This window comes from Antechinus flavipes, chromosome 3 (assembly GCF_016432865.1).
Source record: "Antechinus flavipes isolate AdamAnt ecotype Samford, QLD, Australia chromosome 3, AdamAnt_v2, whole genome shotgun sequence".
Taxonomy (NCBI): domain Eukaryota; kingdom Metazoa; phylum Chordata; class Mammalia; order Dasyuromorphia; family Dasyuridae; genus Antechinus; species Antechinus flavipes.
In genome coordinates this window covers 548,756,053-548,768,848 of record NC_067400.1, presented here as the reverse complement: position 1 = coordinate 548,768,848, position 12,796 = coordinate 548,756,053, and the positions used below count along the sequence as shown (strand labels likewise).

Here is a 12,796-nt window from a genome sequence, read left to right as displayed (position 1 = left end):
AGTTGGCATTTTCTTTATCATTAGTTATTGTGTGAGCTTGGGCAAATCATTTAATTAGAAATTAATAACAGCACCTAGTTCACAGAATTTTTGTTAGAATAAAATAAAGTTTATATATACACATATTTACATGCATATATATACATATATATGTACTATTTTACAAACCTTAAGCTGGTTATTCTTGCTGTTAAATTAGAATCTTAGAGAGTTGCCTAAAACACTGAGATTAAGTGATTTGTCCAGGGTCACATAGCCTGCATGTTTGTTTAATGGTTAGACCTGAATTGTAGTAGGTCTTCCTGTCGTGAAAGCCAGATCTCTACCTACTACACCATTCTTGACTTTTATACTTCTGTTAAAGTAGCCTAAGATAGCACTTGCTTTTTGGCTAAAACTTCTTATCTTATCTTAAATTATCATGAGAGCTTTATCAAAAACCATGATGAAATCCAGATACACTGTTTTTGACATTTTTCTGATCTACTAATCTAGTAACTGAAGGGCAGATAAAATCACCATTCTCAATCTTAAACTATTAATCTATTGTGAATGTAAATTCAAAATAAAGTTTGGTTTTTTCCACTAATTTCATAGTGAGTCTCTTTTACTTTATAATAGTTCTCTTATAATGACTTGTTTTGTTTTTACTTTGTTATTTATTAAATTCAAGAAGTAGAGAAGATAATCACTTTCATCTATGATTAAAGAAAGAAATACTAATCATATCAACAGTCAATTTTGATTAGTGTATTTAGGGTAAAATTATTAATCAATGGTATTTATTCTTTTTTTTTCTAGGTGACCAAAGCCATTGTGTACATAGAAGAAATGAACAGCATGGCAGATGTTACTTTCCCTTCTGTGCCTCAAGTTGTGTCCCTTTTGATATATGATGACATTTTCCAAATTAAAGACAGCCCTGGCCCAGTGCCTGGCTATCCTGTGGCTTGTGTTACAGTGAGTAGGAACTGTGGAATACTTGAAAATAACCGATTTTAAAAAGTCAAATAAATTTGTTTTTTTCTGGATATAATAATCTTGACATTTCCAAAGGAAAATTATGATGATATTTAATGAATAATTTATTTTTATTCACTCACTTATCCATTCCTTCATTCATTTGTTGAGTGCCAATTATGAATAACTATTTCTTAGATGCCTTGGGAATAGGAAAATTAATCAAGATAAGATCATTGTTTTCAAAAACCTTGCAAACTATTATAGAATTTTTCAAAATGTTCATAGATAACTACAATGATCTATCTATGTAATAAGGGCAATATAAGAGATAAAAAAATAGGCATTTCTTATAACATTGTTATATCTTTCCAATGGTTAATAAATTGTTCTACCCACAATAGTTAATTAACAAATGATGGTTATTTTGGATCAAATTAAATTGAATTCAGATGAAATGGTTTGACATATTTTTAGAATGTTTCATAGAAGAGATTGACTTGGAAGAATTGTTATGAGCAATTGGATTGGGAAAGATGGTATGGAGTTTAAAAGAATTCTAAGTCAAGGTACCCAATCAAAGATATAGATCTATTAAAGCACAAATCATATGTAGAAAATGACAAAAACATAAAATAGAAGAGATAATACATTTGTATTGTGACTGCATCATATAAGGCACCATGTTTTTCTTGTGTATTAAATATGAACATAGTCTAGTTTATATATTTTCTAAATCATTGTACTCAGAACTGAGCACAATACTCCAAATGGCATCTGACAAGGTGGGATTATCACTTCTTTATTCATGGAAGCTACATCCCTCCTAATATAACCGATGATTGCATTAGCTATTTTGACTGTCATATCATACTGCTGACTCATAATGAGCTTACAGTACAGTATAAACATAGATCTTTTTTTTTTTTTCAGAACAACTGCTAAATCCCCATGTTTACCCATATTACATATGTGAAGTTGATTTTTTTTTGTATACAAATATAACACTTTACACATATTTCTCCTGAATCTCATCTTATTCGATTCATCCCAATGTTCTATTCTATAAGATCTCTTTGGATCTTGACTCTTCATCTCCTGTGATAAAGAACTCAATTAAGATCCAGTTAATTAAGAACAATCAATTAAGATACAAGCCAATTCTTTTAGTTTCCATGGTATTCATATATAGTCTCTTTCCAGCATTAGAAGTATGGTCTAAGAAAATGAACTCATGATTTTTGTTGAATGAATTAATAAATCTGAAAAGGTAGCTTAGAACTGAATCTGAAAAAGTAGAATGTAGGATTTTTAGATTAAATTGGGTCTACAACATTTTTTTTTTGGTTTTAGCAGAAAAGGATAAATTCAAAATGGTGCTATAGGAATATTATTCTGTCAATAGTGTACAGTATAGAATGAAAAGAGGACAGAACCCAAAAATATCAGTCAAATACTCATTACCTTATTCATGTATCTTCACTAAAGTAATAGCAATGGATATATCAAAAAGTAAGACTTTTTTCCCCTGACTGGGGAATATTAAATGAGCTATGAGGAAGAATCAATATAATATAACATTATCAACATAATATAACATCAATTATGGTATAATATAATATAATAATAATCAATATGATACTTTAAAAAAAAAAGCAACATGTAGTTTATTTTGGAGCCAAGGAGACTAAGGTTCAAACAACACCTCTGATAATTACTAGCTGAGTGATGCTGGAAAAATCATTTAACCACCCATTGTTATAGGGAAAACAAAGTTGTTATGACACATTGGTGGATGAAGTTCCATTACTTAGGAATTCTCTGTAATGAATGAAATCACAGGTCTAGTCTCTATCCATTTTGTTTGATTCTAAAATTTGAAGACTGGATAAGTGGGAAACATTAATACCATGAAGAAAAATAGGAAAGTGAAGAAAATAAATTTATATGTAGAAGATAAGTTTGATATCTTGAACAACCAGATGCTAGTGTAGCATTCCTATTCAAGATGTTCATTGAAAGTGTGGCAATGTTGGATTAAGGTGAAGGAAAAGACAGGTCTAGTCTACTATAGAAATCTTTATTTAAGAAATCTGTACTTCTAAGAAAGCATCAAGGGAACTTTGGAAGTAGATAAAATCACTTTGAAAAGAACAATTTCAGGTAATTATATATAATTGTCACAATAACATTATTTATGTTTTCCATAGGCTTGCAACCCCAAATATTCTGATTATGAGAAGACAGGCTCCATATGCGCAAGTGAGAGTATCAATGACACTTTGACTAGATACCGATGGCTTGTTAGTGCACCCACAGGCCCTGATGGTGTGACCAGCCCCATGAAAGAAGTGGATTTTGACACCTTTTTTACATCCTCTAAGATGATCACTTTGGATTCCATTTACTTTCAAGCTGGTTCCAGAGTACAGTGTGCAGCTAGAGCTGTGAACATTGATGGAAATGAAGGACTGGAACTAATGAGCCCAATCGTCACTGTGAACAGAGAGGAAGGTAATTTCTGCCCTTATTCATTTAAAGTCAAAGTTATATAAGTCAAATATAATATGTAACATCTACATTCAGAACAGTATTGAAAGTTATCTTTCTTTCAAGCAAATCAGCATCACTCTATAAGTATTCTATGCTTTTTGTTACAAGAAACAAACTTTTTGCCTGTTCTGAAGATCATGATCTCACAAGTACATTTAATAATGGTTTAATTTACATAAATTCAGTTCATTTGTACACATTTAGGAACACATATATAACATGAAGTGAAGAATACTGCAGTTATATATTTAGTATCTGCTATTTAGTAAAAATGTTTTTTAGGTCAAATATAACTCTTTCTTTAAAAAAAATGCAACATGGTATAGTTTATTTGGGAATCAAAAGATTTAGGTTCAAACACCACTTTTGACAATTATTAGCTGTATGACCTTGGGGGGAAAAAATCACTTAACTCTTTACTCATTGTTATATGGAATACTAAGACTATAAGCTGTGAGTCATTGGTGGAAGGAGTTCCCTTACTTGGGAATTCCCTGTTAAAATGAAATCAACAAGTCTAGTCTCTCTCCCTTTTGATTTAATCTATAGTTTTGAGTGTTTTTGAGATCAAGCAATTGCTTAGGTAACAATACTAAACTTTGCCATTACACAAAATGATCTAAAAATGAAATAGACTTTCTAGTTACTTCTCTCTTTCATTTCCATTGTAATGTTGATCTGTCCATTTATTCTTCTTTATTCTGTGTGAATAGAAATAGATAAGAAATTTAATATTATCTTTTCATAATCCAAGAGTTTGAGCCTTTCTGCAGATTATATTCTGCATATTATATAAATTTGTGTTGAAAAAATATAGAAGCAGCTAGGTGTTATAATAGATAGAATGTTAGACTTAAAGTCTAGAAGAACTGAGTCAAATCCTTCCTAAGAGACTTAGCTGTAAGACTTTGGGCAAGTCACATAACCTTTTCCAATCTCAGTTTTTTCCTCTTTAAAATGGAAAGAATAATATCTCCCTTACAAAATTGGTGTAAAGATCAAATGAGATATATAAAGTTCTTTCCAAATCTTAATATACTAAATAAATGCTCGTGTACTATTATCATAAGATATTTTTATATTTTATATTATAAGAAATTATATGTCAGAATTATTGGTGTTTTGGGTTTTTTGTGCCCTGAGTGACTTTTACTTTTTTAAGATATGATTCAGTATGAAAGGGAAAAAATTTGTATCTTTGGCATCTATTTAATAAGGATAGCTATAATTAGTTGGAAAGAACATGCAATGAGTTTAATTTGTGAACCAAAAAGTATATGTTTATTTAAAATCCCTTCATATTTACACATACAACAAAATGCTTAAAAAGATAAATATGCTAATTCAGCTAAATCAACTCAGTGATTTTTCCTATTTATTTCATTTATTTGTGTGTATATGACCTTCCTAGTATAATGTTATAAATTTAAAGCTGAAAAGAATTTTAGAACACATAAAGTCCAACTCCCTTAACTTACATATAAGGAATCGGAGGCAGAGAAAAATTTAGTGACTTTACTGTTACAATACTAATCAGTATCTGAGATAGAAATCAAATTCAATTTGAATCAGACACTGTTACCAGCTCTCTACCTACTAATCATCCACTTTCTGTTGTCATTAAGAAGGCTTCATGATCATAGACATCGTATTAAATTAACTCAATGTCCTAAGGCAACCCCCCAAAAAAATTTCCACCAACAAACAAACCAAAAAAACCCCACCTCCTTGTGCCTTTAGTAGAGCACATAAGATAGGTAGGATTGCCTCAGAACCATTTACTGGATTGTCTCATTTCTTAATGATATGCCTTGTAATGATATAACCTGCTATTACATGTTTTTTTTTTTTTAAATTGGTATTAAGAGAAATTATCTTTTTTTAAATATACATAAGTTCCATAGTAAGCTATTCTTCCTTTCAACTGCACATGCAAAAACATTTTTTATACTTTTCACAAAGGTCTTTGTCAGCCTCGGGTGCCAGGTGTGGTCGGTGCAGAACCATTCTCAGCCAAATTGCGTTATACGGGCTCTGAAGATGCAGATTACACAAATCTCATCAAGCTTACTGTCACAATGCCCCACATTGATGGTAGGTAAACTAAATTTGGTCAAATAATGAAAATGTTTTGGTAATTAGAATTTTTTTTCTTAGTATCCTAAGAAACCCCACCTTTGAAGGCCTGTAGCTAGCATGCCCTAAGACTTATTCTGCCTTTTTTTTTTTCCTACAACAGCCTTTTTTTTTCCCTCTGTGTCTTTGAAATTCATTTTCTTCCTTCTATCTTTGAAATTCAATAACTTGGTTGTTTAAATGTTAAATGAAGCCACAGACAAATACTTGAATCCCTCACCTTTGAGAAATAGGAATACATATGTAGTTGCTTCTAAAGTGCTTAGTAACTTTGCTTAAGATTAAGATTAAGATTAAGCATTCAGAAAACAGAATAGTTGATGTAGATATCAGAGCATTCCCTTTTAATATATGATGAGTCTATGTCTCTAAATATTTATAATAATTAGGATGTTTTCTGCTTTTTTTGAATTCAGTGACATTTTGTTTTTCCAATTATATGTAAAGATAGTTTTGAACATTCATTTTGTAAGATTTTAAGTTACATTTTTTCTCCCTTACCTTCTTAAAACAGCAAGCAATCTGATATAAGATATACATGTATAATCATTTTAAACATTCCCATTAATCATTTTGTGAAAGAAAAAAAAAACAGAACAATAAGGGAAAACCATAAGAAAGAAAAAGCAAACAAAACAAAAGTTGAAAATAGTATGGTTCGATGCACTTGGTCTCCATAGTTCTTTCTCTGGAAACAGATGGCATTTTCCATCTCAAGTCTATTAGAATTTTCTTGAATCACCACATTGCCGAGACGACTAAGTCTATCATAATTGATTATTACATCAACCATGCCATTACTGTATAAAATCTCCTCCTGGTTCTGCTTACATCATTCAGCATCAGTTCATGTCAGTCTTTCCAGGCTTTTCTGGACATCTCATTTTTTTCTAGAACAACAATATTCCATTACATTAATATACCATAACTTATTCAGCCATTCTCCAATTGATTGGCATCCACTTATTTCCTAATTCCTTGTCAACACAAAAAGTTGCTTTGAACATTTTTGCAATGTGAATCTTTTCTCCTCTTTTATGAAAAAGCTTTTTAAATTATGTCTGAAAAGCAAATAGCAGTCTAAAATTATTTCACTAATTTTTCTAATTATCTTTAATTATTCTCTTATAATTATGAATTAGAATTTAATCTGTGACTCAGATTTGTTGGGAAATATAAATATTCTGTACCCTAAGTACAGAAGGTACTCCAAAATCTTGAGTTCAGTCAATCAATTTACTTATTGTTATAAAAATTCATAATTAAATTTTGAAAAATTTTAAATTTAATTTCATGATATAGTGCAATGTCTCTAATTTTTGTGTGTATATATATATATATATATATATATATACATATATATCATATGTAGAGAGAGATAGAAACAGATAAACAGGAAACAGAAACAAACAGAAAGACAAAGACAAAGAGACACAGAGAGAGAGAGAGAGAGAGAGAGAGAGAGAGAGAGAGACAGAGGGGGGAGGGAGATGATGTAACCAAAAGGGTCAAGAATAATGAGGGTAAAATCTGCCTGTTTCACTAAGGGTGAATACTGGTTGCCTCCTAATGTAAGATTATGTAAAATTTTATGGAGAACAGGGGAGGAGAGGACAGGAAAAGATAAAACTAAGAAGATTGCTTGTTGCCCCATTTGTCCAACAGCAGAATAATTCATACTTTAGTTCTCAACCTACAATCTGAGAACCTGTTTGAAGGTATAACCTGGATACAGGAAGGATGCAGGGATGAACCTCAGAAAGCAGTCTAATATAGTGGAGAAAACCCTAGCACTGGAGTCTGAAGACCCAGGTTGCAGTCACAGATCTGATATGAGTTTCTTTGTCCCTCATAGTTTTAGTTTCTTCTGTAAAATATGGATAACAATATTCCCTATGGAGCAGTTAGTAAACATTAAGACATAGTTTAATAAAATGGGAAGGGTGTTAAATTTTGAATAAGGGGAATGAGTTCTAATTTTGAATCCATTACTTCCTGCCTATATGACTTTATCCAAGTCATTTCACTTCCCTCAGCTTTAGTTTAGCCATCTATAGAATGAAAGACCATGTAGCTTGGTAAGTAGGCAGGGGTTAGGAATCTGGAAGACCTAGGTTAAAATCCTCCCTCAGTTATTTACTACTTGTATGAGTCTATATCTCAATATCCTCATCTATAGAATGAGAAGCCTGGAATTTATGGGCTCAAAATTTACTTCTTATTCTCAATCTCTGAATGATAATCTCTAAGGATTCTTCATCTCAAAATCTCTAATACTATATTCCTTGAAGTTCTATAAAATATAAATTATCCTTATGTAGTTTATGCAACCCATTTCATAAGATCTCTACCCTAGACAATTTTTAAAGTGACCACTAGACATGAACAATAACAATTATCATAACTTGTAGGTATGCTCCCCGTGATCTCCACTAGAGAGCTGTCCAACTTTGAGCTGACTCTCAGCCCTGATGGCACAAGAGTTGGGAACCACAAGTGCTCCAACCTCCTGGATTACACTGAAGTAAAGACTCATCATGGCTTCTTGACTGATGCTACCAGAAACTCAGAAGTGATTGGAGAGACATATCCTTACCAATACAGTGCATCCATCAGGGGTTCTGGAACCTTGAGATTCTACCGCAACCTTAATCTGGAAGCCTGCTTATGGGAATTTGTCAGCTACTATGATATGTCTGAGCTCCTTACAGACTGTGGAGGCACCATTGGGACAGATGGGCAGGTAAGAGTTTATAACATATATTCTTTTGTCCCTAATGATCAAGATCGTAGTTTTTTTACATATCTCTGTGTAGAGGACTTTTGCTTTGTGCCTTGGATACAGAATAAATCTAACCCAAATTAACCATCTTAGTATAGATATAGATTATAGATATGGATATAAAAACATTTATATATACACACACATATATCTATACCTATATAGGTGTGTATATATTTGTATGTGTGCTGTTGGAGAAATAGATTACTAAGTAGTCAATGACTTAGTGAAATTCTATCACTAATACTGTGGAGGAAAAGACAAAATGATTTCCTATTGATAGTGAATCAATCTCATCAGTTTTGTATATGAAGGATAGAGCATCATTATTATTAGATCTTTAGCTTATCCTAACATACTTTGTTTTCTTTATAAAATTTTCCTTAGAAATTTTAGCCTTTTATCTCCTGTTAAATCATAAGAACAGATTTTTCCTAAGAAAATGAGTTTTTAAAAAATTTGTAGGATTAAAGTCCTTAACCTTTATTTTTATCATTAGACCCTGCCTTGGCAGTCTTATGAAGCATGTTTAAACTTTCTCAGACTATTGTTTTTGGATCTATAAAATAAAATACATAGAATTATGAAGGAAAACAATTTTGTTGAAATATAGTTATCAAAACTGTAATTTTTCATGAATGACAGGTTAGAAACCTTTGCTATAGAGGTATTTAGATAAATCATATAATACATGGTGTTACAAATTTGGCTAGTGTTAGGAAATGACTTAGCTGTGCTATTTTCCTATGGTGTTAAAATGTAGAAGAAGCAAAGCAAGAGATAGCTCACTCTCAGCCTCATTAAACTTCAAAGCTATGAAATTTACTTTGTTCAGCCTGTGTTGATGTGGGCATATAGCAGTGATTTTTCAGTGCTTCCCCAGGCAGTAAGGAAGTGTATAAAACATACCTGTCTAGTGCCAGAAGAAATTGGTAATTGTACTTACCAGCAAAACACAAACAAAAGAATCCTGTAATTCTTACTCGTCACTCAAAACCATTTAAAGCCATCTATAGAAATAAGGATTCAGGTTAGTAAGCCAGAACTTTATGTGTAATAATTAGGCATTTTAGTTCCTTGGGTATAAATTGTCACCTTTTATGAAAGAACTTTTGAAACTTTTAATTCAGTAATTGGCTATTCTGTTTATATCTTCTATGCCTCAGTACAGGTTTTGCATTCTTTAGCTGAAAACATTGTGTTTCTTAAAATTTCCTAGAATAAAAGTGTTTTTATTAATAAAGCAGAATTCCCCCCCAAAAAAATTCTTAAAGTGAGGAAATTTTTCACATTATATTTTTCCACTACAATTAAAAATTAAGTACTAGTTTGCTCCCAACTCTCCCATTTGCTAACCTTATAATTATGATACATTTATTAAGTACTTACTGTGTGCTAAGAACCATGCTAAACTCTGGAGATATAAAAAAAAGCAAGAAGCTATTTTTGTTCTCAAGGAGCTCATATTCTAATGGGGTGACAGGATGTGAATAATTAGGTGCGTAGAAGATATAAACAGAGTAGGTAGAAGATAATATATTATGCCATGTTCTTTAGTGATTAAAGTGTTATCATTTAATTGCAGCTAAAAGGGACTATGGAGGTCATCTAATCTAATCTTTCATTTTATAGCTTAAGAAACTGAGTCTCACAAATATGTGATATGCCCAGGGTCACTCAGGTAACAGTTCTCAAATTTTACAAAGGAGGAGAGTGTGTTCCAAAGATATTAAATGAGTAGCCAAAGTCATACAGGCAGTAAATATCAGAGAAATTGTCATATTTTATCCTTACAACCTTGATAGAGAAAGAGTAATTATCTCAGTTTAACAGTTGAGAAAATCAAGTTACATAGTAGTTAAGAGATTTGCTTGAGGTCACATAGCCAAGAACAGTCTAGAATTCGGATCTCCTAACTGCCAGACCTGGAATTCCCTCCATCAATATATAGCCCATTCCATAGCTTTTCATCCTACAGTACTCTTATCCAGGAATGTCATTTATTGAGTTACCATTGCCAGTCACTTTAGGGCAAAGAAAAGAGACATTTAATATTTTCAAGCTCTCCTTCTTCACCTCTTCTCCCTAGCTTGCCTGAGTTTTTCAAGACAGCTCAAATCCCACCTTTGGCAAAAGGTACTATCACTAGTGCCTTTGTCTTGGAAAATGGCTTCATCTATCTGTTTATATCTTGTATCACCTAGTTCTTTACATATTGCTTTCTCTTTTTAGAATTTGAGTTCTTTAAAAACAGGGATAATTTTTTTCTTTGCTTTCCTTGCACACAGAAAGCACGTAAAAGTTTAGCTGCCAATTCACTAACATTAATATATTGAAGCTCTAAAAACAGAGTTAAGCAGAAAGGGAAAAGGAACCCTTACACATATGATCTGAGAAACCCTGCCTTATAGAGAGGAAATCTAAAACCCACCCCATCCTAGTTTGTAGAATTTCCCACATCTCCTCAAAGAGGGAAACTTTTAAATAAGGAAACAGAGAAAGTGCTTCCTAGTTCTAAGAAACCATGCTTTCTAACTAATGTCTTAAAATCAAGAAACTCTAATAACTGTTTAAATGAAGAAAAGTACAGAGGAACTACATGAGGCACCAAATGCAGTATATAGAAAATTGGCTTGGAAAACAGAATTTGCTGAGTTCAAATCCCATCTTTGATACTAATGCTATGACCTTGCAGCCCTCTGTGCTCCTTGAAATCTAAAAAGTTGCAAATAAAGTGCCAGCCTACGCTGATAGAGGGAGTTTTTTTCTTCTTCTCAGAGTTCCTTATATTCTAGTTCTTATCTCTCACCTACTGAAGAACATTTCACTTCCAAGATTCTTTATTCTTCCATTCTCTTTCCCTACTGTCAGAAGAATTTTAGGATTTAAGGGGTCTTATGTTGTATTTTGAGGCAAGATTTGCAAAGAAGTGTATAGCTTGGGCTTAGAAAAATCCTTGGGATAATTTTGTTTTTGCAATGCTTGTAGTCAGTAAATTTCTCTCAGTTTCCTAATCTAGCTATGGTATAGTCCAGTAGTCGGTCAGTTAAACTGGGATTAATGGTTAGGATATAGTGAAATTGCAGTTAATAAGTATACTACTCTATGCCAGGGCAGCTAGGTGGCAACACTGGATAGAATACTGTGCCTGGAGCTGGAAGGACTGAGTTTAAATTTGACCTCAAACACTCTCTAGCTGTATGACCCTGAGCAAGTCACTTAACCCTATTGGCTTCAGTTTTCCATTTATAAAATAAATTGGAGAAGGAAATGGCAAACAATTCTAACATCTTTGTCAAGAAAACCTCAAATGGTTTCATGAGTCAAACATGACTGAAAAAACTGGACAATAAAAATGTCTCTTTCAAAGCCCCCTTAACCCCAATCTGGCCTTGACAGCCCAAAAGACATGAAAATATGGATTCACACAAATATCAGTCATTGATAGTCCTCTATTTTCAAGCACTGGAGCTCCCTGGTTCAACAAATGTTTAGTAATGGCAACTTAAGACCTTTGTTAGGCATTGGAGATAGACTGTAGTCACCATTCCTGTCATAGTCAGTGAGTTTGGCACCTCTGCTCTAGGCAAGTTTTTAAAAATCTTAGTTGCAAAAAAGCTGCTGAGATGTCTTGGTAGAGGAGCTTCCTCCCCTGAGAATTCTTCATACCAACTCTTAAGAATGAGAGAATCTACAAATTGGTATATATTCCAAGAAAGATTTAACCAGTGATTTTTTAAAGGAAAATTATTTTATAGTGTAGTTTACCCAGTATCATATTAACTTATTAAGTAGTAGTAGCCTGAATTTTTTCCACTTGTGATATTGTATGATAAGGAGTTGTATATTAATGCAGGATCTTGATTTCTGCATCTGATTCCTGTAAGCTATTTTACTTTGAACAAGCCACTTAATCTCATTCAATCTCAGTTTCATCAACCATAAAATGAGATGATGTATTTCATATTATTATTGTGAGGATCATATGAGATAAGATATGTGAAATACTTTGTAAACTATAAGACACTTATATAAATGATAGAATTGTACTTACAGTAAAGTGAAAAGGGTGCTGAATTTGGAGTAGATGTAAGCTTAGATCTCATCAATGACACTGTGTAACCTTGAGCAAATAACTTAATGAACACTTGGGTCAATTACTCCCTTATCCTATAATCAATCAAAATTTGTGGAACTCCAGCCTGGGATCATTCCCATAATCCACACTTTTGATCCTATTTACATGCCGCTGAACAGAGAGATAGGTAAAAGTCATGAAATCATATTGACTGTGTTTGAGACAAATGTATGTTACATAATCTCAATTTGGCCCTCCTTTTATCAAAGCAGTTCTTTTCCATCTCC

General features: G+C 32.4%; 1 protein-coding gene across 1 annotated transcript in view; it reads left to right on the top strand.

Moving 5' to 3' along the window:
- FREM2 (FRAS1 related extracellular matrix 2) overlaps positions 1–12,796 on the top strand; it is a 220,003-nt gene that overhangs the window by 180,379 nt on the left and 26,828 nt on the right. Inside the window, exons 13-16 of the mRNA XM_051990726.1 lie at positions 802–960; positions 3,171–3,474; positions 5,476–5,607; positions 8,061–8,392. Of these exons, the coding sequence (XP_051846686.1) occupies positions 802–960; positions 3,171–3,474; positions 5,476–5,607; positions 8,061–8,392 (927 nt within the window). The remainder of the gene's footprint in view (positions 1–801; positions 961–3,170; positions 3,475–5,475; positions 5,608–8,060; positions 8,393–12,796) is intronic.